Source organism: Pelodiscus sinensis, chromosome 6, assembly GCF_052426305.1.
Source record: "Pelodiscus sinensis isolate ZL-2025 chromosome 6, ASM5242630v1, whole genome shotgun sequence".
Taxonomy (NCBI): domain Eukaryota; kingdom Metazoa; phylum Chordata; order Testudines; family Trionychidae; genus Pelodiscus; species Pelodiscus sinensis.
Genome location: NC_143057.1, coordinates 109,344,458 through 109,372,392, shown reverse-complemented (window position 1 = coordinate 109,372,392; position 27,935 = coordinate 109,344,458). Strand labels below are relative to the sequence as shown.

Below are 27,935 nucleotides of genomic sequence, written 5' to 3'. Positions count from 1 at the left end.
AACTGGGCACCTGGCCACCCTAGTCCTGTTTCCCTGCTCTGTGGGGTCCCTGGCCCTGTCTGACGGGGGTGGCTAGGCCCATGGTGGTGGAGGGGAGATAATGCCTGTTCCCTTTTACGCTGCGGGGGGGAGCCCAAGGACATCCATAGAGACGCTTCCCCTTTAAGCGCCGCCTTCTCCGGAGCACCCGACGTGACGCGCGGGGTGACGTCATTGCGCAGGCAGGTGGGTGGTGCTTTTTGGGTGCGTCATTTCCGTTTCTCTTAGTGGTGGTTCGGAGAAGAGAGTAGCACGCAGAGCGGGACGTGAGTATCGCATCGCGCCCAGCTCCCGCCGCCATTTTAATCTTCTCTCTCAGCTCAGGGCCTGCCGAAGCTGGGGGAAGGGGGAGCCTGCAGCTCCACGCTCGGAGCCGCGGGAGGCTGAGCCGCTGCCTCTGGAGCGCTGGGGAAGGCTCGGCCCGCGTGGTTCCCGCTGAGCTCCTGTTCTGCCCAGTGCCCCCGCTCACCGTTGGGGAGGGGGAGGGTGTCAGGAGACGCTGCCATTGTCGAAGGGGGGGGGCGAAGGAGAGCGTCTGAGTATGGGAGAAAATGGCGGCGAGGAACCGCCTACCCCTAAACCCCCACTGCGCGACCCGCCCCGTTCCCCCCCCCCCCCCGTCATGCTGGCACCGCCGCATTGAAGCTTCCCCTCCCCCTCCCGGTTATTGATGCCTCCCGAGTCGCCCGCCCGCTCTCCCCACGCTCGGTGATGCGCCGCGTGCTCCCTCTTCTTGACCCGCCCCGTCTCCTCCCCTTCTCTGTTCTCGTGGGGGGAGGAATCCGAGGGAGAAAATGGCGACTGGGATCTGCCTCCCCCTCTTCTGTATTTCTAGGCTGTGCCCCGTTCTCTACTCGGTGACCTGTCCAGTCCCACCTCCCTCGAGTTCCCCCTTCAGTTGCTCCTCCCACGCCATTTTCTTCTCCGCGTGGTGCCCTGTCTCCTTCCTATCCCTGTATACGAGATAACCTTGTCTCTGAGTGACCCATACAGTGACAGTCCCTATTTTCTCCTTCCTGTGTGTTCTTATCCTAACCCTAACCTATACTCTTTATCATTCCCCACTGATTCTCTGTGCCTTCATCCTATTCTCATTATTGGTGTCCACCCTCTTTTACATTGCTGTCCTCTTTTGCTTTAATTCTGCCCTTTAAAAAAAAAATCTGTATCATTGCCTGGCCTTCCTTTCTTGCATGCTGTGTCAGAGTCACTGGCTTACTTATGTTCCTCACCCACATAATGGGCCCTGCTCCTTTTCAACATATTTCCAGTTCTCTAACATGGCTAACAGATCTTTTACTCTCATCCCTTTTGTAATCCCCAGCACATTCTAGTTTCCCGTTTTCCTTCTAATCTGTTACATTTCCCCTCGTGGTGGCTGCTTTTCACTTCCTGTTCTGTTTCTCCACTTTTAATCATTTCATATGTCAGGTCCAAATTTACTGACCTTCTAAGCCACATAAGACAGTCTTAAGAAATTTGAAAGCCAGAGTGCACCTGACTGGGTCCCATTGAAGCCTTGAGATATCCTTCCCTGTTTAAATAGAAGCCTGTACCCCAGGGCTGGGCATGCGGCCCTGGGGGCCTGATCCGGCCTGCAAGGCTACATCTGGCTGCTTTCTATTTATATCCTGCTGCCCATGCCACTGAATTTCCAGGAGGTGGCTCAGACAGCAGGATTCTATTTAAATGGCTCACACCTCCTAGTCACAGTGCTATTCGAGCCACAAGCCCTTGTAAATAGTTGCAACTACCCTGGGTAGCTGCCAGGCAACAAGGTAGCAGCAAAGCTCGGAGCCAGAAGCCCTTTGCTATGTTTTTAATTCACTGTCTCCGGTCCCAGACAATTTTGGGAGGAAGCTAGTCACCAGGCCCACTCCTTCCTCCATATGCCCCTTCTGGGAGTGAAACCAGCCCATGAACATGTACTAAATTCGTTAAATGGCCCCAGTGTGAAAATTATTGCCCTTCCCTGCCCCGCCATCCTGCTCCAAGAGGGAGATCCTGAGCGGCCCCCCCTTTTTTTCCTGGTTGGTGATAGGTGGAGGATGCTCTGACTTATGCTTTTTAACTGTAAAGAGCCACATGCGACTTACAATCAGTTTGGTCAGCCATGTCCTATATAGTTACGCATTCATCTGAACATACTACTTTGCACTAAGTTATTACCCTGATAGTCATTCTCCCCTTATTGACATAAACCTATAGTTCACATACTCCCCAATCTCCCACTATAGTTCCTTTCTTACAGACTTTGCCTCTTTATAAGATACTTTTCTGTTTTGTACTTTCAAAGTCTGGAAATGTATTAAAAGCAGTTTATTAGAATCTATGCCTCTTTTGAATACTGAATATTATATGTTCGCATACTATAGTCATAGGTTTAGAGAGTAGACCCAGGCCTTCCAAAAGATAAAGATTTCCATGCATGCCTAACTAATGAAAATGGGGCCTTAAGTGGTTTGCCTGAGTTCACGTAGGAAATATTTGGCAGTTTAGATTGAGAATACAGTTTAGATATTCTTACTAGGGATGCAATAGTATAGTCAATTAACTGATAACCAAAAGCTTATAAGTTAATGCTAATAGACTTCATGCATTTCCCTCTTCCCACCCTGGCCAGTAAATTTTTTAGCAGGCTGGCTAGCAGCCCAGCTCAGTTCTGGCTAACACTGGGTCCAGAACCTACTCCAGCTGCGGTTCTGCATTTAAAGTGTATAAGGAGGCACGTAGGCAGCCTGGCTCAATTCCAGCTCATGCTGCGTCCAGGAGCTCAGATCCACCTTGGGTCGCTGCCACCTTGTTCTGCTGCTGCTTTATCAGAGGCAGCAGCACTGGGCAAGAGGCAGCTGGTCCACAAAAGGACCTGTTTTTTAAACTGGCTCCCCTTGTGGACCAGCTCCCACCAGATCCTGCACTGCTGCCTCTGTTAGAGCAGCTGCTGTCCCCATCCCCAGGGCCTATAGAATAGTTGATTAACTGATAAGTCATGAGGTTACTTGACTATTCAGTTAACTGATATTTAACATCCATAATTCTTATCTAAATGTGGCTTAACTGCAATACTATTTTTTATAATACCTTGAAACATAGTAGGAAAAGTGTGTAATTATAGCTCTGTACTACTTTGTTAGCACTTGTCTACTTTGATTTCCAGGTCACAGACAAAGTAACAGTACATAAAAGTGAGGGAAGTTTTTTCCAGATAATGCTGTACACGTTTTATGACATTAATTGAAAGCTTCTATTTAAATGAATGTAAAAATGTTTAGTTTGTTTTGATAAATTTAAATTTTAGACCAACCTGTATATTTTGTGCTTCCCCAAAATATGCTAGTTGTTAGGGATGTAAGTGACTTGTCGACTATCTGATAAGCATAAGTTTATTGGATAGTCTATAGTTTATTGGAGACGGGGGAGGGGACAGGAGGAGCACGGGAGCGGATGCTGGGGGAAGCCAGTTTAAAAGCTGGTTCCCCTCAGCACCGTATCTGTGAGGGGGCAGGGAAGGTAGAGGTGCACCAGGAGTGAGACTGAATTAGTCTCCCCTTGTGCCCCTTCTGCAGTGATTCTGCTTTTGAAATGTACAAGAGCCCTGCTACATTTCAAAAGCAGAAGCCCCACAGGGAGTGCAGGGCCAGCAGGAGACACCTCTGCTGCTCCGTGCTCCCTGCGGGCTTCCTTTGGAAAGGCTGAGGTGCTGCAGGAAGCGTGAGGCCAGCAGAAGTCCAGGCAGGGCTCTTGTTACAGTTTATAAGGGCACCTCTGCTTTTGGACTAATCGAGTAGTTGATGGAAATCCCATTGACTATTGAATTAGTTAATCTAAATTTAACATCTCTTCTGGGTGTATCAAAAAGCAACTAAAAACTGATGCCAGGTCTGTGCTATAAAGTTATACTGATATACTGAACAAGTCATACCCCTGAGTGCAGTATTACACCACCCTAACCCCCACGGACAGTGCTGTGTCAATGAATGGGATTCTCTCATTAACATAGCTACTGAATCTTGAAGAGATGGGCTAACTGCACTGAGAGGAGAAATGCTCCCTTCAATGTAGTGGTGTTTTAGTAGAGAAAACAGTACTGCAGTGCAGCTCCTGCTAATGCAGCACATTAAATGTAGACCTGCCCTGAGTCCTTGTTCTGATGAGGTTACAAACTGAGACCATACACAAATGAAGGGAATGGATCAAACAGAAGGGAGATGAAGGACTAGGGTGATATGAAATTCTGCAATTGTTCAGATAGGCTATATTGACTTTTCTGCCCCTTTATGTTGGCTTCAAAGCAGTAATGAGTTTTAGGAGAGATTTAAATAAGATGAAGGACAAAGCTTTGCGAAAGGGTACGGAGACTATTCCTGTAAGGGCAACGGATCCTGTATAATATTTTATCACAATATATGTCTTCTCTCCAGAATGCCTAAATCAAAGGAACTTGTGTCTTCAAGCTCATCTGCCAGTGATTCAGATAGTGAAGTTGACAAAAAGGTGAGTATTGGATACAATTGCTTACTGCATTTTAGTCTAGAAATGAAAGAAACCCACCAAAATTATTCTGTTTTGAATTAGGAGGCAGTTCTGTTGGCATATGTATATCATGCTATTTGTGTTGCTTAGCTCTTTTGTTAAAACTGGGATCAGTGATTGGTGGGTGACGTGCTTGTAAATATGTAATCTATCTTTTTAAGATTGGTTGGCTTTGCCTCCTTTGGCATTTCACTTGGGGCATCTTAATGACAAGGTTCTTGGAGTTCTGTGGATCTCTGAGAGAAGAATACTAAACCGTTCACATACTCCATTAACATTTCTTTTCTTTCTAACCTGGTGAAGAAGTGATGTTGAGAACCATGATTGTTTAGTTTCTGAAGCGTATTGAGTGGAACATGCTGGGCTAACTTGATTCTAGTGAGCATTCTGCATTTGAAATGCTGACTGAAGTTTTCTTTGTTTATGACAATACAGTATTTTGATGTGTATTCTGTAGTCCATTTTGGATACTAATACTGTGGAAACATATCCTAGAGTAGTGTGTGTAAATTAGTAACAAAATAGTAAAATCAGACAAAAGAGAGGGGATAATTCTTTCCATCCTTCCCTCTCCCTTGAATTAGGGAAATTTAAAATGCAAGATGAGTATGTATACAAAAAAAATATACTGTCCAAATAACTTTTAAGATAATCTTTGGGTTCCAAAAGATTATTTTAAGTCCCACATGTACTCCTTTTTTGAAATAGCCAGTATTTTTTCCTCCTGGCTCTAGGCAATTTTAGTGCAAGGTAAAACTTTAAGGATAAGGTCAACAAAAGTGTTTGTTCTTGGTTTATATCTGTTCCTGTTGGAGCCACTGAGGTATGTTGACACCAGCGTTACTTTATTAAGCTGAAGTTGTGTACCTTAGGCTCACCTTCCCACCGTAATTCAGGATTTTGGAGACTTACATTTATGGTGAGATGCACTGTATAATATAGTAGTTCTTAGCAGCTTTAATGTCTCCTTTTTAATAACCAATAAAATGGAGTGTCTTATTTCTGTTTTAAAATTTTTTGTTAAAGGCAAAGAGGAAAAAGCAAGCAGCTCCAGAAAAACCTGTGAAGAAACAAAAGACTGGTGAAACTTCTAAAGGTGCAGCTTCCTCTAAGCAAAGCAGCAACAGAGATGAGAATATGTTTCAGGTAATATTGATAATGCTAGGTCTAGAGCTGTTAGATTTAAGGATTCCTAAGGAAACATTTTATCATTTGTATTTATCCTGTTATGTTTATGAAGAGAACTTTGAACACTTTGTTTTCTTACCCAGGGATAGCATAGTATTCAATCCCTTGGAATGTTTTGGCTAAATGTTGTTACAGTGTTAGAGTGAAAAGCCTAGTTTGCACCACTGTGGGCCATCAATCTAAGTTACACAACTTCAGCTATCTGAATAACATAGCTGAAGTCAACATATTTAGGTCTGCTTACTGTAAGTTGTCAGCTGACGCTATCCATTGCCTCTGTTCATTCTTGTAATGGTGGAGTATAGTAATCGCTGGTAGAGTGCTTAGTGATTGATTTGTCATGTCTGTATTATACATGATAAATCAATCCTTGCTGGCTTGATCGCTTCCCATAGATCCAACCTGTAGTGAAGACAATACCAAAGTGAGATGTTCAGAAAAAGTAATGATATTTATTAGAGTAAAATAAACCATACTGTGCCATTCAATTCTAATTTTAGTTCATTGATTGTATCGGTTATTCCCAGTACAGGCAGTCCCCGGGTTACGTACAAGATAGGGACTGTAGGTTTGTTCTTAAGTTGAATTTGTATGTAAGTCGGAACTGGTACATATTGTAGGGGAAACTCTAGCCAAACATTTTTTTTAGTTTTGGATAGCATAGGGAAAGGTTAACTCCCCTCTAATGTTTGTTTTGCTGTCTGTTCCCCTGTTCAGAAGATTTCACATCTATTTCTGTCCCTGTGACAAACTCAGGACTAAAGGAGTAACTCATCAAATACCAAACAGCTCTGCACCATGCTTTGAGCTAATAGCTTTATTTCCACACACCACCCAGGGTTCTAGGAGGAGGGTCCTTTTTTTGCTAACACAATGAGGCCAGCACTTTGTTTGTTTTGGTGGAGTCTTTGTTTGCCCAGGGAGCCCAGCATGTATAGGGGGAGGAGGGGCGGAGAGGCTGCTTTTGTCTGCTGTTCGGCAGCCTGTTGCTCAGGGGAGGGGGCAGCCTGTTGCTGGCAGGGGGGGAGGGGGGAGGTGTGCAGGATGCGAGGCCGCGGGGGGGGGGGGGGGAGGGGCAGCGGGCGTGGGGAGGCACTTTTCCTCTGCCCGGCAGCTCTGCGGGATCCCTGTCCCTGTGGCCAGCTGCTGCAGGCAGAGGCCAGTTGGAGCCGGCCGAAGAGGAGGAGGAGGAGGTGGATTCTAGGACCCAGGTGAGCGAGCCCCGGGGACGCTGCTGCGCTCCCGGAGCCCGGCATGTATAGAGGGGAGGAGGGGCAGAGAGGCTGCTTTTGTCTGTTCGGCAGCCTGTTGCTGGCAGGCGTGGGGAGGCACTTTTCCTCTGCCCGGCAGCTCTGCGGGACCCCAGTCGGAGCCGGCCCGAGGAGGAGGAGGATCCTAGGACCCAGGTGAGCGAGCCCCGGGAATGCTGCTGCGCATGTGCGGGAGTTGCCTCATCCCGTTCGTATCTAGGGATCCGATGTAAGTCGGATCCACGTAAGTCGGGGACTGCCTGTATTTTGTCATAGTAGAAGTTTCTATTGTAGACTGTGTTAATAGAATTAGGCTGTAAATGTTTATTTAAAACAAAATCTATGTGAGGAAACTTTCTAGTCAGGGCCTTTTGATTTCTGGGAACTTCTTGTCAAAATATGACTTCTGTGTTTACCCAGCTAGACCAAGAACAGCTGTCAGAGCTCTTGCCAATCCAGACATGCTCTCAGGATAAGTTTGTCCTTGAGTTTATATGTGCTCCTTTCTTCTGATACTCAGTTAGTAAAAACCGAATCTCAGAACAGACTGATTTTAAAGAATACCCCCCCCCCCCCCCCCCCCGAAAAAAGGTCAGAGTACTGCCACTGGTCTTGAAGTGTGTGCTAGCCTCTTTTAAGACATGCCCAGGATCCAATAATATCTTTTTGGCAATGAGGAATTCTGGGTATTGTGGTTCCCAAGGAATCTGATCTGTAAACTGTATGCAGAGCTATAGTGATGTATCCTGCATCCAGAATCTGACTTCAATCAGAACACTTTCCAAGTTTGAAGTTCTGATTTGCACTTTTGTCAGACAGACTAGCAGCAGTGTATCCGAGCAAAAATTAAATGTTTATATGTTGACACTTCTTTTAGGGGTTTTTCACAGTGGAAGAGGGTGACTTCTGGAAGTTCTAATAGTGCTGCCAGGTTCAGTTAATCTTAGGAAATCATATAGTTGCTTATCATGTACAGGCTGTCCTCACTATAAATCCAAGATATGTTCCAAAAAAATTGGATTTACAGCAAAATAACTTAGTGGGGAATTTTTTCCCTACAGTTGACTTCCATTTGTGCACATTTTTTTTCTCGTGACTTAAGAGTGGGGAAATGGAAGGACTTAATAATGCATCAGTTTCTACAAGACTCAATGATGACTTCAGTGTGAACCGATGTATACTGGGGTGACTTATAGCGCCTTGTGTGTATATATAATCTGCAATTTTTTTTTTGTGTGCAACCTAGGTTTAAACTTGGTTGTGAGATCCAATTATCTAATTCCGTGGTCACCAACCAGTCGCTCGCGAGCTACTGGTCAATCTTGAGGCCTCGACCAGTCGCTCGCGAGGCGTCTTGTCAGCCCCGCCCTCATTTCCCTCCCACCCCCCAGAAGCCTCACTGCTTACCTCGAGAGAAGACGGAGGTAGTGTTGGATTCCGGCGGGCGGGGGTTTGGCCCCAGGGCTTCCCTGCGCGGGAAGGGGGTTGGCGCCGGGACAAGCGCCTGCGGGGCTTCCCTGCGCGGGTGGGGTGGTCGGCCCTCTGGGCAGGCACGCGCAAGGCTTTCCTGCACGGGAGGATTGGCCCCGGGACAGGTGCGCGCGTGGAGGGGGGAGTTGGCTCCGGGGCAGGCGTGCGCGCGCGGGCCTTCCCTGCGCCGGGGGGGGGAGGGGTTTGGTCCCCGGGCAGGCGCGCGCAGGGCTTCCCTGGGGTCGGCCGGGGCAGGCACGCGCTGGTTTCCGGGGGAGGGGGGAATGCTGGGAGGAGGGAGATGCAGGGGACTCTCTGCCTCCACTGGCATCCCACTCCTCTGTCCCCACTCCCCGTCCTCAACTACAGAATACTGTCCCCATTCCTGTCCCCACTCCCCGAACTCTGTCCCCAGCTACAGAACTGTCCCCACTCCCCTGTCCCCAACTACAGAATTCCGTCCCCACTCCCCGAATTCTGTCCCCATTGACACTGTCTCCTGCTGCAGAATCCTGTCCTCTGCCCTCCCAGCACCCTGTTCCCTCTCCCCTGCCCCCAGCCACAGTACTCTGTCCCCACAAAATGTATAACTATAAATGCTTCATTTTATATTTAAATAGCGTGAATAAAAAACAGACCATTTATTTTATAACTATAAACACGTGATTTTAATTGTATGTATCGCATAATTTAAAAATAAACTGTTTATCGGAGTGTGTAAGTAAGGGCTGGGGATAGCAAGTGATGGACAGGAGGAGAATAGAGAGGGCGGGGCTTCAAGGAAGGGGCGGGGCGGTAGATCTTCGCCTGTTCTGAGATTTAAAAAGTGATCTTGGGTGTAAAAAGGTTGGAGACCACTGATCTAATTTAATTCTATGATGATTTAGCTTTGAGCTAAGCTTCAGGCAATGTGTTTGGAGCCTGTCGTCTCCCCCAGTTGAATTTACTGGAAAAAGTAAGAAGTTCAAGGATTTCTGTTTATTTAAACTGTACAGATCTCTTTGTTTCTGAAAACATGGCAATGAGTTCAAATTTTGAGCAGGGGGGAGTGATAGTTCTGATATCATTTTCATTAGTCTCATCGCTTGAAAGCAAACTTGAATGGATTGTTTTCTCTTAGCATTTTCTAGCTCCATCAACAAAGTTTGTATATGGAAGCAGGATTGTTTCCGAAAGAATCAGCAATCTAAGTTGGCAGTATTTATTAAGAATTCCGCTTTTTAGGTATACGTGACTTTTTTTTTTTTTTTTGAGGACATCCATTTTCCAGGAAATAATATTGAATTCTCTTAACATGTTTAAAGTCTTTCATCCATTAATGCTGCCATCATTTACTAGTCCTGATGTAATTCTCCAGGAAAATACTTAATCCAATCATTTCTACTTAAATCTAAAATAAGTTTCAGTAATATGAAGTGACTTGTCAAAGTATTTCATGCTGATAAGAAAAAAAAAATAATTCTGTACTGTGTAAAATATCTTAAATTGTTCTGATTTGCTTTATTGGCAGATTGGCAAAATGAGGTACGTCAGCGTTCGTGACTTTAAAGGGAAAGTCCTAATTGATATTAGAGAATACTGGATGGATCAAGAAGGTGAAATGAAACCTGGAAGAAAAGGTGAACGTCTGTTTTGTGTCATTTGTTACATAATATTAAAATACATGTTGCTTAGCCTTGTTGAGGAAAGTGGAAAATCATCTAACTTGGAGAATTTTGAAAATATCAGATTCATACTTCACAGCTAAAAAAGGAAACCTTGAAACTTGTGTATATATGGTCATTCTTGATTACAATGCAAAAGTTTAATGTGCCTCAATTATACTTTTTTTCTTAACTAATAAGACTTCTTCTAAGTAAAATATTTTAAATGGGAAAGCCTTAATTTTGGTAGAAAATCAAGGCACATGCTGCAGCTCTTGTCCTTTGCCTTATCTTCTGTTCCTAAAAGTCTATTTTGGCTCTTTGCCAAAGAGGATATAGTCCATTTTTTTGTTTGTTTTTTAGAATGGGGCATACATCTCCCTGTAACTTGAAGAATTTTAAAAATATTTAGTTGCAAAGCTAGGTTTAAATGTGACTTATCTGCCTGAAAAATGTGCTTTAAATTTTGATAATTAAAAATGAAGTTTGTGTTGCAGTGGATTGAAGTTAGGCACTATATAGCATACATCAAAACAAATCTGAATTTTATCTCTTTAGAAGCTATAGATGGTAAAGTATTAAAAAAAAATCTGTAGCTTGGACTAATACCTATTTCCCCAGATAGTTTTAAGTTACCTTAGAATGGGAGATTATAAACTGCATGATAACCTATTACCAGTTTTGGAGCTGGACAGGGTTCAGTTGAGAACACTAAAGTGGAGAAACAGCTGCTTTGATACAAATTCTGCAGAAAAAATTTTGTTTAATTTTTACAGTGTTATACCAGTAAGTTATAGTACTAAACATTTTTGGGGGAAATCTACCATGTCTCCAAGATGCAAAAGTCCCATATGGGAATATTTTTGAAGAGATTCCTGTATCATTTGGACATATTAAGAAAGGATCACATGCTGTATAAGCGTGACAAAGAATGCAGGGCTTGGTAGCAAGAATGAAACAACATTTTGAAAAGTGTGCTACCCATGCCAAGGATGACATTGAAGATACTGTTTCTGTGTCAGTCTGAATATTCTGGATCTCTTGGTGAGTAATGCTAGTGTTTTTTATTGCATTTTAGAAAATATATTTTAAAACAAAGTTAAATATTTCTGGGTTATTTTCCTGTGTGGGAATATAATAAGAAGCAGGGAAATTTATCTGAATAAGAGTTTGAAGATGATTTTTTTTCCATTAAAGGTTCCATTCACTATTAATATTTAGGGAAAGACACCCTCATTCATTGTAGAATCATTAGATGTCCCTTCCAGTTCTAGTATTCTTGAGGTCATCAAGTCGAATCCTCTCCCCTCACGGCAGAACCAAGCACCATCTATATCATAGATGTCTATCCAATCTGCTTTTAAATATCTCCAGTGATAAAGATTCCACAACCTCCTAGGCAATTTATTCCAGTGTTTAAACATCCTGACAGGAAGTTTTTCCTAATGTCCAGCATAAACATCCCTTGCTGCAGTATAAGCCCCTTGCTTCTTGTCCCCTCGATGGGCTTAAATTGCAGCAGCGGAGGTTTAGGTTGGACTACAGTGGATATGGGACTGGACCATGAGAGACTATCAAAAGTGGCATAATGTAATGGAGATGCCCAGGTATCCATATTGATTTGACAGCCTTGTACAGTTGAGTTTTGAAATTGACCCAGCTATTTGGTGTGAACTAATTTAGGCAATTGATAAATGAAGTAAAACATTAACCACAAGGACGTTGAACTACTATACTGCTGGTATAAACATCATTTGAGCAAAACATGATACATTCTGTAACTTTTTTTAGTTTAAATTTCTTGAAATATCCAGTGTTAAAATTCCCAGTGCAGGCTAAATCCATTGAAAGTTTGAAGCTGAAAAGCTAACCACTTTGAATTATCTGAGTACAGATAAACTGTCAGCTTATTTTAACCATCTTGGGTTGAGGCTAGGCATGAGAGATTTAATTAGACTATTTTAATTCAGGGTAAAATAGAGGTTTGACATGCAATGGCTATTCCAATTTTTTTTATCATGGCAGCGCAATTCATATTGGAAACACAACATAAACAATGACACTTTCCTCATGTCTTTTTATGGCACCATTTATTATGGAGCTATTCCTGGTGTCTTTTGCCACCTGGAGGGATGATAGTTAAGGTACATACCATCCCTGCAACACAACCATAACTTTGTAATTCATGGTTTTCTGAGGTTTAAATTTAGTCACTCTCCACATTCTGGAAAGGCACGAGGCAGCACTGGGCAGCATTATCTATTGGTCAAAGAAGTTTTCAGGAAATTAATTTTAAAATTATACAGGTGAGATGAATGACCACTTTCTGTATTGTTAGATTCATCATTACCACTATCTGATGTGCCTGGCAGCAGTAGTACAACTAAACTTGTTAGAATGCTGGTTTGATGTACAATCAAAGAAATAGCAATTTTTATCATCCAAAACAACTCTGGGATGTTTTATAGTTGGTATATCATTGTTGAAGATTGCCTGGTTGATCTATGCATCTAATTTTTCTTTCCGCTTTCTTCCAAAGAATGAGATGGTTCAAAAAATTTGACAAGGATCAGTAAACATTTCAGTGGTACCCAAAATCCAGAGTTGTAGATGTGTAAAGTATTTCTTTGGTCTAATTTGCTTTCCCGCATTATCATCTAAATTACCACTATAAATGTTAAATGATATGAATGTTGCTGCTCTGATATGTACGTTTCAAAGCTGGAAAAGAACCACTCAAATGCATATTTGCTGATGAACTCAGTGAATTTAAACCTGTGTATTGGTAGAAATGGCTGGCCAGTCACACAGATACAGAGCTCAGAATTTTTTTTTTCCTGGAGTAGAAGCCACTGCAGGTGCACAAACGACATCATCTAAATAGAGACTATTATTTCTAATTTCAGAAACTGATAGGGTGTAAAGGAAGTAAGAAATCTCTCATTTACAATCAACGAACGAAATCCAGGTGGCAGATGAAAGACTGCACTGAAAAAATTTCTTGAATACAGTTTCTCTTGTATATTTAGTCTGATTAAAACTGAAAAAAGAAACTTATTTTGCCATTACCTCCTGTTGATTTAACACACATCACATTGAAGCTTAGTTTCAATTGAGGCGGTGTTACTTCAGCAATTGGGAAAGCAGAGCCCAAGCACTAATGTTCCAACGTGTTGGTTTTGGTATACTCCCAACAATTTACTTGTATTGTTTCAGGCTAGGATTTTCAGTGGAACCTAATGACTTACACACCGAAATCTCATTACAATTTTGTGGGAATTAGACACTTAATTCCATAAGCCCCTTTGTAAATCCAGCTTGACTAAACAAATGTTTACTAAATCAGAAATGTAAATCACCAAATTTGTCAAACGCAAACTTTCTGAGGAAATTTGTTGGATAAAGTAAGTTGCTGCTTGAACAAGGTATGTATATTTATATGCATCACTGCAGTGCATCTGGTGTAGATACTATATTCCAATGGGAGAGAGCTCTCCTGTCAGCATAGAAAAATCACGTGTGGCGTAAGCTGTGTCAGTGGAAGAAGCTCTTCCTCCAGCCTACCATTGTACTCGTGAATGGTTATGTTGATGCAACTTGTGTTGATCAAGGGTGGAATATTCACGCCCACGAGTGACATAAGTGTTGCCAATTTAGTCTGTAGCGTATACATACTTAAAAACTAAGTGATATTTAGTTTAAGAGGAAAGCGTTTCTTTTATCAACTGAGTGAGGTTTCCTTTCAGAAATGAAACTAAAATCTAACCCTATGAATGTTGTCTTTCTGCTATTGATCTAAATTGCTTTGGCTAAAACCAGCAGTTTGAAAACCCATGCTAGAATACTTAATATTGTTAATCTTTCACCTCTGAGACAATTTGATAAATCCGTCTATATATTTTCTGATTGGAAGGGCTTGATAGTATTTTCCAGTGCAAAATTAAAAATTCAATTTCAATGAAGCTGTCAAGATTTTTTTTTTTGATCTTCTCTGAAAACTTGATAAAACTACATGGCAATATGCTTAGATTAGCCGGTGTCCAAAACATGAAACTACAGGAAATCCCACACTTCTGCCCGCCCGAGTTACAACCATTTTTGTAAGTGCGGGGGGTTGTAAGTGCGGAAGGGGCCGAAAACCCCCAACTTATATCCTCATCCTGTATTTATGACGGCGCATGGCACCTATTGTAGATGAGGGTTCAAGTTATGATGTCCCGACTTGCAACGTTTCCCCGGATACCAATCGCATCTCAAGTCGGGGGCCGCCTGTATATAGGAAATATCTCTTCTCCCCCTTCCCCCCCCCCCCCAGTTTGAGGTTCACAGTTATCTGACAACAGCAGTATTTATGCTCTTTCTTGTATACATGAATTATAATGTTGGTGCAATTTGTGTTCAGTACAGGTTGGACCGCACCCTCGGGATCTGACTGGTCCCAGATGAGGGATTTTGCTGGATAGGAGAGATCATATCTGGCCCTCCTGCTGCTGCCCCCTCCCCTCCTTCGCCATGTTTCCTGCCGCTTCCTGGCTCCCTCTGCAGCCAGTTGAGCTTCCTGTTACCTCACCTAACGCTTAACCCTCCCCCCCCCCCCCCCCCGGCAGTGCAGTGTGCTCTTGCCGGCCCCCCACACAGTGTTCTGGGAATCACTGACCATGGATGTTGCCACACTGGAGTGTTCCAGTTTATAGAGGTACAACCTGTACCAAAAAGGCCTGATCTTATTTTCTTTGGGAAAACTTATGACAGGATCCAAAGTGCTCCTAGATTGCTCTTTTAATGAATGGAAACAAAAGCCTAACCCCTTAAGTAAACAATGGGCTAAAAGTATTAAGAAACATGCATAGAGGCATGAGTAAGTTTGGCATATGTTTTACTGTTTTGTGTGGTGGGAAAGAAGAATGGTAAACACTTCTGTAACTACACTGGGTGTGCAGCAGTGGTTTTTATGCTGTTTCAGAAATACCTCTTTCTATGGTTAACATACAGATTTTAGTTTAACAGAAGATTAAGGGGTGACTATGTATATGGGAAACAAGTACTTAATAAGTGGCTCTTGATTCTAGTAGAGAAGTGTAACAATTTGATGGCTAGAATTTGAAGCATGCCAAATTCAGACAGGTGAGAGCTTAAATTTTTAACAGGGAAAGTAAGTATCAGAGTTATAGTGGATTGTACATCAGAGTTGCATTTGTAGCTTCTTGTGATTCATAACATGTGGGATGGGTTTCTACAAAAATACTGTGCTCCAATTTGAATCTTCCCATATCTAAACAGAATCGATAAACAGACTAACTGCTTGCTTAGCCTGAAGTTAAATATAAAAATTCCAGTGAATAGTCATAAATGAGTAATTACATAAAATATCTAACACTACAGTTGACATTATAATTTATTAAAATATTGCTGACCTAGTAAAATTGTCTTGAGTTCAAATATTGTTAAAGATGTATGAAATCTTGACCGTAGTTTTCATACTGCACTAAGGATTTGTTTTTAATGCATTTCAGGTATTTCTTTAAATCCAGAACAGTGGAGCCAGCTGAAGGAACAGATTTCTGATATTGATGATGCAGTAAGAAAACTGTAAAGACAGAGCCATACAGTAATCTTTACTGTTTTAGTTGTTTTAAGCAGTCTTTTTACACATTGGCTTTTGTTTTCTAAAATATTTGTTTTCCAAGCTATTGTATATTTGGATTGCAAAACAATTTGTAAGATGAATACTTTTTTTTATGTGCATTAAAAGTGTATTCTAAGTGAGGCTATTTGTGTGTACTTTATTAAAGAAGAAAGATTTGCTTTCAACACATTGAAGAATAAAATCCAATCCTGGTAATACTTTGTAAAGCTTAGCTGTTTGTGGCCTTTTTGACTGAAATTCGTTTGCTGGTAATTGCAGCTAACAGTTTAGTCTTTTATTTTGGTTTCAGTTCAGCTAAAACATTTTCATAACTGTTAATCAGGAGACATTAAAAAACGTTTGTTTATTGCAAATATTCCTAACTTTTACATAGGACATTTTAGCTTCAATCCAAACAGTGAATAATTAAAGTATCTTTTGTAGATAATCTTAAATAGTGTCTTGGAAAATTCACCATGTTATTTGTTCTTTTGTAGGAAAGTGCATAGGTTTTTTGACATTACCTACATGAAGTATTATTCTAAACAAACATATATGATTATCCCACAATTACACTTGGATACAAGCCACATTCTTCCTTTTCATTCTTATGCAAAACATTTGACATAGAAAATATTATTAGCTTTTATTCTTAGACATGCTAGATTTTTAGTATGATATACATACATGTATATTATTGGAAGATTTTACCTCAGAATAGGATTTGATAATATTGTATTTCAAAGGTCCCTGTTTAAACAGGTGAACCAGTAGTATCCTTACCTACTCTTTCAAGCTTTGCATTAGATTAAAATAGTTTTTGTTATCCAGAGATCAGTTACGCTAATTGGAAAGAACCCATACCCTGCCTTGATAGGGCATTCAATCGTGTTCAACAGTCTTGCCAAAGTGACTAAAACTAGGTCAGCGGTTCCCAACCGTTTCCAGATGGGGACCCATTTTGACAATTCAGGAAGACTTGGTGACGCAGGGCAATTCAAAAAAAGTGGCGCCCCTTTTGAAATGTAATGGCGACCCATATTTGGGTCCCGACCCATAGGTTTGGAAACCCTGAACTAGGCTGTTGGTGTTGAGTAAAGTGGGGTTAAAGCTGTTCTATCCAAGGTTTCAATTGGGACTAAAACTGTTCTGCTTTGTCCATATTACCTGGCCAGACCATGTGTGTGTTTGGCTTACACATGCACAGTTGTTTTAAGAAGGCCATGTTTGGTGCTGGCATTTGGCAGATCATGATTTTAGTGAATTTTACTTGAGTGTCAGCATCCTGATCTGAAGTGGTGAGGCTTTTTTCAGTAGAAGTTTAGGTAGCGTAGCTGCATCGTAACTGAAGGGAATTTTGATAGATGGCTAGTATTGAAAGAAAAAGGGAAAGCATGAAACTCTTATTACAGAGGTTATCCATAAAAATGAGGGTGAAGTTCAGTTAGTGGGCGAATTAACACAGTGAAACTTATGTTTAAGGGAGTGGTGCATGTGTGAAATTTAAAATAGCTTCCGTTCAAGAAAGAAGATAGAGACTTGAAAATAGCAATTTTGGTACTGTATATCACTGAAAGTACAACTAATGAATGCTGTATTTTCCCATATAATGTTAGTGTATTTTTCAACTTAACCTTTTTGCTATACATGTAATTTCAGAATATCTTAGTATAGTTTGATGTCTGAGTTGAGAGGAATTCATTGATATTGCAGAGGCCTGTTTTAAGTGACACACACACGCTGCCCCTGCCCTGAAGAATGTTGATCTTAGACACATGATGTATGAAGGCTGAGGACAAAGGGATGTATTTAAACAAACACTGTTTAATTTACATATGCAATGTCAGATTTTCCTCATTTGTCCTTTAGCTCAGTCATCAGTGAATGATTTCAAGTGCAACTAAGCAGAGATGATTTTGTCCCTTGTCACTTTTAATATCTCAAAGTTCCTCACCAAAGTGGTGTTTATGTGGTGGAGGGGAAGATGAGGCATATGGTAGGGGAGCAATCTCAAGGTTCCACTGTTCCTCTTCCCCCCCCCCCTCCCCCATCCTCTCTTGCTTGCAATGTACCTGGACCAGAAAGAATAGTAAATAAGTACTCACCAAAATTCCCCAGAGCAGTGAAGGAAACAAATTGCTGCATATCTTTACTGTCCTTATTAATGTAACTTTATTTTTTGGAAGAGTTTCTGGTCCACTGTTGCAATATTTATATCATAATTGGCTTTATAATGTGCAGATCTAGCTAGAAACTTTAACTACAGATGTCACTTGCCTTGCCTTGGTTTTCATCTGGTTGTTTTGAAGAACAGAATTGTAATTACAGGGGGAGCAATGCCATCTCTTTGCAGCTAGATTACTGAATGTCACAGCACTGGGCCTTGATATTCTTGCATGGTAACTGTGGACTAAGGCACAGTATAACAAATGTGTGTGTGTTTAGGGGAGATGAGAAGTTTAATTCTCTGGTTTTGGAAATGAATAAGAAGGCTTAATGTGGAATAGTGTTTTATTGTGGAAATAATGATGGCAGAGATTCATGGAAGCAATTATTTTTTTAACCAAGGGGTATTACTCTTATAGATTGAGTTTTTGCAGGGATTACTTGAATTCACTTGAACTACTAGTCTAATTTTACTTTAATCCCTGGTTCTGTTGTTTTATGTTTTCAAATTAATAGTTTGGTACAGGTTCATTTTACTTAACTTACATTACAAAAATAATTTTTACCTGCCAGCCCTATTTCCTTCTGAATGTCTTTGAAAGCACTGTATATTTTACTTCAGAGCCTTCCATTCCCTCACCCATCTATAGCAGTAAAATACTTGTTTATTTTTGGAAGAGCAATTGTCTTATCAATCAGCCGTTTCATGATTTAATTTAACATGCTCTGGAAAACAATGTTTCAGAACATGAAGAAAGCTGGATTGCTGAATAGCTGATGTGGAAGTAATTATTTAGCAAATAAGTGTGCCAATTACTAGGAATTTTGCATCAAGAATTACAAGTATTTAAATTTCATCAATGTACATCATAGGACTATCTTTTTTTAAACTGGAGGGATTGGATTTCACATCTAAAATATGGATATTAGCTTGCAAATGAAATAAAAATGGGTGGTTATAAGCATACTTGTGACATGAACGTACACAGGAAAGATATGTAATACTTACCTCTTCATATATTCCAGTTAAATGTGAACCAGTCAGGATAAGTATTCTGTACAAAAGAAGTTTGTACAACTGCTAAATATTAAACTTGCTACAAATCCATAAAGTCTCAATATCGAACGTTTTGCCAGAACGAGTGCTGATTGAATACCTTATAATGTACATTATCTTTATGTACAGCTATTCATTTCATTCCTATTAAAATTAAACAGATGTAGTACTACCCTTATATTGACTGTTAACAGAAATACCCCGGTAACAATACTGTCATCTGTAAACAAAAATTTGTACAAAACAATAGTTGTAATTCTAGTAACTAAAGTGTTGTTTTGTTAACCACGTGGAATGTATGTATGTTTTGTTTTGGTGGTATCTACTATGGAGATGCCGCTGGAAATATGAACCCTCCAATTGTAATTATCTTTAATGTTCAAATAAAAATTAAACATGGCATGCATGATACCAGTTTCAAGATCTGAAAAATGAATGACAGCTATAGCATATTATGATTCAAAAATTAGGGCGTTAATTACCATTTAAATGTAATCTTTAGGTTTTGAGTTGGACCATTATTAAGGCTTAAATTCTGTCACCTGAGATTGTGGAAATTATGATTTTCTGCGACCTCCATGACTTTCACAGTGGCAGGTGTAGTTGACTCCAGGGCTGTCATCTGTTCAGAGACCCCACAGATCAACCATAATCACAGGATCAGCCACAGCTGCTGCTGCTGGAGTTACCTCTGGCTTGTTGCTTGAGCAGTTCCCGGGCCAGTCATACTGGCTGATGCTCAGGAGGGCCTGGGCAGTTGGCTTCAGACACAGCTTGGGCAGCAGCTGATATGGCTGGTCATATGGACTGCGTGAGTAGCAACCTGCTGATCAGAGCAGTAATGGTCCTGGGGCAGCTAGAGCAGTAGCCTCATGGGCTCCTGAAGGCCATCTGCTGAGCAATAGCTTGGGGCAGTCAAACGTGAATAGTGGTGTCCCACAAGTAGAGATTTAGTCGGGTGGTTTTGGTAAAAAGTCATGGATCGGTCACAGATTGTGAATTTTTATTTATTGCCTGTGCCCTGTCCATAACTTACTAAAAATACTCATGACTAAATCTTAAGCCTTTTCCATTATGAAGGGAACACTTCATACCTCATGCAACTATTGGTTTAGTTGGTACAGGTTGGACTTCCTTGGTCTGGCAACACTGGGACCTAAGCGGTCCTGTATGACGGACTTGCCAGACCAGAGGACGTATCCTGTCATTGGCCTCCCAACCCTTTCCATCTGCTTTCAGCCTGCTCCTGGGCCTATTGCCTCTAGGCTCAGGCTCCAGCCCCCTGCCACCTGCCCAGCTAAGGCTCCTTAGCTGCTGCTAGCTCTATGGCTGGCCCCAGAGCTCCATGGCTGCTGCTGGCCCTGCTACTGAAGAATCTCATGGCTGCCAGGGCTGGAGTTCCCTGCAGCATCATCCCTACCACGCCCTCCAGACCTTCCTATCTCTGGGTTCTGTGGTCCTGCAATATTTGTGGTCCTACCAGACCATGGATGTTGCCAGACCAGAGAGCTCTGATTTAAAGAGACAGTGTGTATTCTCAGGTGGAGAACACTGCATTTGTTTTGGAAGGTTTTCCTAACAATCCAAACTGTATTTCTATAACAAGAAGTACAGTCCTGTAGAAAGCTCTGGATGCAGAATCCCAAGATATGCAGGCCCCTGCCTTTGAGTACTTTTATCAGTGTTGTTTTTCCAGGTTTGAAAAATCCATGTATGCTTGGTGAGTAGAAAATTTCTCTGTGAATTATTTTAACTACAGCAGAATCTATACTTTAAGTGTCTACTCCTTGTGCTGGTTCCTTTAAGTGTTCCTTCCCCTTATGCTTCCCTTGCAAAAAAAAAAAAAACAAACCAAAAAATGAAAGCACTAAATCTCACTGCCTCAACATTTTTATGGTCAGGATTAGTAGTTCAATATAGTGTTTTCTAGAAAAAAGATTCCAATTTTTTCATGTTTGCTTGAGTGGCCTGTAGAGAATGGATTTTCTGGTTGCATTGTCCTTCCTTAATTTTTTCTTGTAGAGCAGTCCTTGCTATGTGCCATGATTGTTTTAAATACAAGCAGCACTGAAAGTGCAGTGATGTAGTTTGAGTAGAGATCTCATGGTATGAGACCAATCAATGGAGATTTTCTTTTGTAAATTGTCCCTAGTGGAAATGTTCTGTTCTATTAAAAAAAAAAAATCCACTTATCCTTGTGTTCCTTTAGTGAGCAGAAGGTTGTAGTAGCACTATCCTCCAAAGAAAGAGTCACCAAGGATCGTTTGCTGGGCAAATAAATTGATCATATGCAAGGGCAAATTCTCCATCTTTGATTATTGCTGATGCATAGTTCCGTCTTTTTGTCTTTTAGGGTTTTAATTTATTATACATTTAAAAATGTTAGCATTCTTATGTGGCCCTTGCCTGATTGGATCACAAAAGGAAAAACTGATTGGCAAGCTGCTAACAAGCTATACTTAATTTTAAAGCTAGGCAGATGGCTCTTTACAGCTAGAGAAGGACTGAAGAAACTAAAGAATTGTCAATGCCGTTCTCAGATTTCAGGGTAGACCCAATGTTCATTTTCTGATTCTATTAGCTGGTGCACTATAGACTACTAGTGTTTAAAGCTGCATCAATGTTAACTCAGGGCATGTCTACACTAGGAAATTATTTTGAAATTACTAAAATTGACTTAACTCTTGATTTAACAAAATCAAAATAGTGTGTGCACACAATGGGGAAGCCTCGAAATTAGTCAGAGGCAGGCTCTGTTAATGTGGACATGTTACCTTGACTTAGAGCCACAGGAAGCACTGGGGAGTAATTAGTTCAAATTACTCTGGGAGGTAGTTATTTCAAAAAAGTAGCACTGGAGCATCCACGCTACCTCTGTTTCTAAATACCTTATGCTAATTTTTAAAGTTAAGGGAGGCAAACTGTTGTTCTGGTGATGCACCTAAGATCTACCATTTCTATCAGGAGCTGGCCACTATCCTACTGGTGATCCCCAGGAACCCTATGGATACTTAGGAGGGTACGGGGGAAGCAGAAAGAGGAACTAACTTGGAGGAAGAAATTGTTGAAGTAGTGGAGCTCTGCCTGTCCCTCCAGGTGAATCCACAATCAGGAACTGCTCTTCACACCTAGGCTGTGTCTACATTGGCATGATTTTGTGCAAAAACATGCTGCCTGTCTCTAGTGGCCGGGAGTTCTTGCGCAAGAACACTGACATTCTAATATGTGAAATCAGTGCTTCTTGCGCAAGAACTATGATGCTCCTGCTCAGGAATAAGCCCTCTTGTGCAACTGTTCTTGCACAAGAGGCCAGTGTAGACAGGCAACATGAATTTCTTGCTCAAGAAAGCCCGATGGTTAAAAAAGCCATCAGAGCTTTCTTGCGCAAGACAGCATCTACACTGGCACGGATGCTCTTGCGCAAAAACACATCTCTTGCATAAAGGCACATGCCAGTGTAGACGCTCTCTTGTGCAAATACTTTAAAGCCGTGGTCCCCAACCGGTCGCTCGCGAGCTACTGGTCGATCTTGAGGCCTCGACCAGTGGCTTGCAAGGTGTCCTGTAAGCCACGCCCCCATTTCCCTCCCACCCCCCAGAAGCCCCACTACTTACATCCAGAGAAGACGGAGGTAGTGTTGGCTTCTGGTGCGCGGGGGTTTGGCCCCGGGGCTTCCCAGCACGGGGAGGGGGCGCTGGGACAAATGCCCACGGGGCTTCCCTGCGCGGGCGGGCGGGGGGGTTGGCTCCCTGGGCAGGCATGTGCGAGGCTTTCTTGCACAGGGGTTGGGATTTGGCCCCGAAGCAAGTGCGTGCGGGCGGGGCTTCCCTGTGTGGGTGGGGGGGGAGGTTGGCCCCCTGGGCAGGGGCGGGCGCGCAGGGCTTCACTCTGCGGGGGGGGGGGGGTTGGCCCCCTGGGTAGGGGCACGCGTGTGAGGCTTTTCTGCACTGGGGGTTGGCCCCAGGGCAGGTGAAAATGGGAGGCTTTCTTGTACGGGGGGTGGGATTTGGCCCTGGGGCAAGTGCGTGTGTGCGGGGCTTCCCTGTGTGGGTGGGGGGGGGGGGGAGGTTGGCCCCCTGGGCAGGGGCCCGTGTGTGCGAGGCTTTCCTGCATGGGAGTAAGGGGGGGTTTGGCCCTGGGGCAGGTGCGCACACGTGGGGCTTCCCTGCGCGGGTGGGGGGTTGGTGTCCCGGGCAGGCGTGTGCTCAGGGCTTCCCGGAGGGGGGGGGGGGGTCGGCCCGGGGTAGGCATGTGCTGGTTTCTGGGGGGGGGGGGAATGCTGGGAGGAGGGAGATGCAGGGGACTCTCTGCCTCTACTGGCATCCCACTCCCCTGTCCTCAACCACAGAATGCTGTCCCCACTCCTCTGTCCCCACTCCCCGAACTCTGTCCCCACTGGCACTCTGTCCCCTGCTGCAGAATCCTGTCCTCTGCCCTCCCAGCACCCTGTTTCCTCTCCCCTGCCCCCAGCCACAGTAGTCTGTCCCCACAAAATGTATAATTATAAATGCTTCATTTTAGATTTAAATAGCATGAATAAAAAACAGACCATTTCATAACTATAAACACGTGATTTTAATTATTTTCAGATTATGCGATGCATACAAACTGTTTATCAGAGTATGTAAGTAAGGACTGGGGATAGCAAGTGATGGACAGGAGCAGAATAGAGAGGGCGGGACTTCAAGGAAGGGGAGGGGCTTCAAGGAAGGGGCGGGGCGGTAGATCTTCGCCTGTTCTGGGATTTTTAAAAAGTGATCTTGGGTGTAAAAAGGTTGGAGACCACTGCTTTAAAGCAAGAACTCTTGTGTTAGAGTAGTTGTGCAAGATCATGCCAATGTAGATAGAGCCCTAGGCTGTGTCTAGACTACATGCCTCTAATAACAGAGGCAGTAGATTAGGCTACCAGGCATAGGGAAATGAAGTGGCGATTTAAATAATCGCTGCTTCATTTAGATTTAAATGGCTGCTGTGCTGTGCCGATCAGCTGTTTGTTGGCTCAGCAGGCTAGTCTGGACGCTCCACGGTCAACATCAAAGGCATTTGTTGACCTCCCCGGTATGCCTTGTGGAATGAAGTTTACTGGGGAGGTCGACAAATGTCTTTGATGTCAACCGTGGAGTATCCGGTTGGGCCGAGCCGACAAACAGCTGATAGGCACAGCGCGGCAGCCATTTAAATGAAGTGGCGATTATTTAAATCGCTGCTTCATTTCCCTAGGCAGAGTAAACAAATCTACATGCCTGTGACGACAGAGGCATGCAGTGTAGACATATCCCTGAAGTGCAGAGCAGCTCTCAGCACTTGTTCTCTAGGAAGCAGGAGATGAGATGCAGGGTAAGTGGCTATGGCTAGTGGAGTACAGAGGTGGGTGTGAAGCAGGGGTTGGCAACCTTTCCGAGCCAAAGAGCCAAACTACATCAACATTCAGAACAAATGGCCAGCAAAGAGCCAGTATAGAAGAACACCCATGAAACATTCAACTCAGACTTTATTTAATGGAACTGTTCTTCTGGGGGTGCAGTTTGTGGATGTGGGGGTGCAGGAGTCAGGGTTGGAGTGTATGAGGGGCTGGCAGTGGGAAGTAGTGCATGGGGAGCGGGGGTGCCGGGGCTGGATTACCTTACCTGGCTCGGGCTGGGTTGCTGCTTTCTTTTAGCAGTAGCTGGATGAGGGGCCTGACCAAGATCTCCATAGTTGGAGTGTGGCTTCCCCTTTTACCTGTACTGCAGCAGGAGGGGAGTTGTCACTAGTCCTTCCTGCAGCTACATGTGAGCCATGCTGGGGATAGGACACTGCAGCCAGATGGGGGCTGGGTACTTTTACTGTCTCATATTAGTGTACCAAACTTCATTTTAAATAAAGTAAAATATGAATTTATGTCCAACACAAAAGCTTTCAACATTGTCTTGATGGCACGGGTGGGGAACCTTTTTTGTGTCAGGGCTACTAACCCACAGAAATGTCAGTTGGGGACCTGTAGCCAGACACAAAACCCCATCTTGTTTTTCCACGAGCCCCATCTTGTTTCCCCCCTCCCCCCCAGAGAGCAAGAGAAAGGCAGTCAGCCTTTGATGCCCTGGGAACACAGGTTTGCTGCCTGTCCCTGACTCTACCATAAACAGAAACCAGACAGTAAATGGGCTAGCTGACGACCCGGGGCCTCCCGTTGCCCTGATGGCTAGTACCAGTAATTGACACGCCTGCACTGTCCCAGAGAGGAATCTTCGCCCATCACATACCAGAGGTGCCCATTGTCTGCATTTTCCCAGGTGTGAATTATGCTTTGCACCCTTCGTGGGAAACTTGGCATTCAAAGCCATTTTTCCTAATTGGCCACTTGAACCAGGAAGAAGCCTACATGACCCAAGGGGTATAAAAAGAGGTTCAGCCGCCCACCCCATTTGAGCTCCAATCATCTATACCTGCTGGCAGGTATTGATTGTCTCCCGAGGTCTGTGGGACGCCCAACCTCGCCCTACTTCTTCCCGAGGGATTGAGAGAAAGACGCTGGCCACGCCAAGTCTGGAACGCAGGGGTGAGAATATATACCTGCTATGTGTCTATTTTGCATGCATTTAATAAGAGCTCAGAGAACCAAAGGGTTTCATGGTACCTGTAAGTGACTTATTAGTGTAATTTCTGTCCTGTCCTTTGTAGTGTCTGTGTTATCTGTAACACAGTAGTAGCATCTAACAACTAAGTTTACCCTGTAACAATAAAATAGTAACTGTTTAAGCTTTAACCTGACTCCTTCAGTTGCTGTAACAGAACCAAGCACAATTTAAAAGAACTTCAGCCGGTCATAAGGGACTCACTGCCCTGACCGTCGGCTGACAGGACCACACATGTGAAGCAAAAAAACCCCCATAAAAACACACCCTCCAAACTCCACTGATGTAGCCCCCAGGTGGGGCACCTCACTCCCCTGGTGTTCCAGCCCTATGAGAGGGAGGGGCAGGGATGACTGAATTTCAAGGCCTTACACCAGATTAACTCTTCTGAGGTTCCAGACTTAGTGGATTTTCTCAACGGACCCCTCCCCCCCCAAAAGGCTCTGTCATGGGAACAAAAATGAGGGGTCCAGTGTGCAGGACAGACCTGCCAGTGAATGGGATAGGATTGTGGGATCTGGGTGGGAGTAGAGTGTCTTCCCAGGGGGAAGAGCAGGATCAGTCTGGGGCTAGGGTGTTACGCCACTGGGAGGGTACAGGTGGGTGTCTGGCCAGGAGAGAAGGGGCAGGTGTGGGTTGGAGGTAGGTTTCTGACCACAGGGAGGGGCCAGGAGCAGACTGGGAATAGGGTGTCTGGACAGGGGAAGGTGCAGGAGCAGGGTGTGTGTGGGTGTCTGGCTGAAGGGAGGGAGCAGGAGCAGGCTGGGCGTGCAGGGTCTTGGCATGGGGTGGGAGCGGGCAGGGTGTGAGCAGCACTTACTTGGTTTTGCACCTGTGCTGTTCTCAGGTTCCCTGTCCAGGCATGGCTTCCCGCTGCTCCATTGGCTGGATTCTGGCCAATCGAGCTGTGGGAAAAGCCTCCAAGCAGCATGTCTGTGTGCTGCTGTTCCCCCAGCCAGGAGTGGGGGGGAGAGGAATGGGGAGGGGAGTGCATGGGGAGCTATTTGTGGCTCCACTTCTTTCCCAATCACATAGTGAGGCTTGGGGCTACCTCCAGCCACCACGCATCCCCCCCCCCCCCCCCCCAGGAAGCCAATGCTAGTTCCAGTTTTGCAGGGGGCATGAGTCTAGGGGTCAGCACAGGCTTCCCGTTGGAGGAGGAAGGAAGTGAGGGGTGGGGCCTGAGCTCAGGCTGCCAGCTATATTTGGCTTGCGAGCCATAGGTTGCTGACCCCTGGTGTAGGGTATAGAAAAGTGGGAGACTGGCTGTTTCTGAGAGCTGCACATTGTTGTTAGCTAATCCACATGGCCAAACATGGTACTGGTGGACACAGATCTCAAGGGGAAACCTCCAGAGAGATCTCCAGGAAAGTTTCCTGAAGGTACTTCTTAATCTGCTGCTGCAGGTTCCATGGCAGTGCAGCTTTTTTCCCATCCTCCATTGCAGGACACTGCTCCATGCTATTCTGCAATCACTTGTGAAGGAACCAAAGCAGCACATAGGTGAGCTGCATATGAAGCAGGGTGAAAACTGCAAGCATGCAGTAGTTGTACCCTCATTTCCGAGCTTATCCTCAGTGAAATGTCTGATAGAATGATCCCTGCCTGTGGAAAAGTGTAGGACAATTTTAGAGTGGGTTCCCAGCAAAGTTGCACTGCAAGCTTGCAAACACTGTTTTCTTTTGTCTGTGTGCACCTCCCTTCACCCAGCAACACTGGCTATGCTTTCGGTGCTTGCAGAGTTGAGTGCCTGTTAAGGCTCAGCCAGAAAGTGACTGGTATGTTGCAAAAGGTGCTTGTAAGTGAAATGTTTCTATGCTGTGATTGAATTTAACTATCTTCTGTGCATTGTCTGGTTATGCTTCAGCAGATGTATGCTTGAGGTACACACTCTGAATCCCTGCCAGTCGTCTATAAGGAGGAGGAGAAGTCACAGCAAAGATGACATATTCAGGGAGGTGCTGAACTACTCTGGAGAGAGAAGCGAACAAAATAAGTGCTGGGAAGCCAAAAAAGAAGAACCAAATGTTTTTAGGGACATAACGGAGGGTAAAAAAAAGTAATGGAGTAGCAGAGATGCTCAAGTTTTTAATAATATTGCAGAGTGAGTAGATCCAGACTTGACCTCCCCTGCAGCAAATGTACAATTGTTGATCATGCAACCCCTCCTTTATGCCCACATATGCCTTTCTTCTTTCTGGGACTCAGGTTCCCCTTCACTCCACTCCTTCTCACAACTTTAACAAGGATAGCTGGACCTATACAAAGTTGTGAAGGTTTGTCCTGACCAAGCAAATGCGTGTTTTGGTAAGAGACTGTGCTTGATCAATAAAGGCAATGTTTAATACA

The 27,935-nt window shown here is 43.7% G+C and overlaps 1 protein-coding gene across 4 annotated transcripts; it reads left to right on the top strand.

Annotated features, from left to right (window-relative positions):
* The first annotated feature begins 198 nt into the window (after positions 1 to 198).
* SUB1 (SUB1 regulator of transcription) lies at positions 199 to 27,935 on the top strand. Of its 4 annotated transcripts, none has more exons than XR_012904962.2 (6): positions 199 to 305; positions 4,461 to 4,533; positions 5,599 to 5,718; positions 9,991 to 10,099; positions 10,900 to 11,167; positions 15,637 to 15,890. XR_012904962.2 is itself a non-coding variant. In XM_014570199.4 (5 exons), exons 2-5 carry the CDS (start codon positions 4,462 to 4,464, stop codon positions 27,480 to 27,482), a joined length of 327 nt encoding a protein of 108 aa, XP_014425685.1. In that variant the 5' UTR covers positions 199 to 305; position 4,461; the 3' UTR covers positions 27,483 to 27,935. The 4 variants fall into 4 exon arrangements, 2 of the variants coding, with proteins under 2 accessions (XP_014425685.1, XP_006116587.1); XR_012904963.2 differs by lacking the exon at positions 15,637 to 15,890 and adding an exon at positions 13,340 to 15,141; XM_014570199.4 differs by lacking the exons at positions 10,900 to 11,167; positions 15,637 to 15,890 and adding an exon at positions 27,457 to 27,935.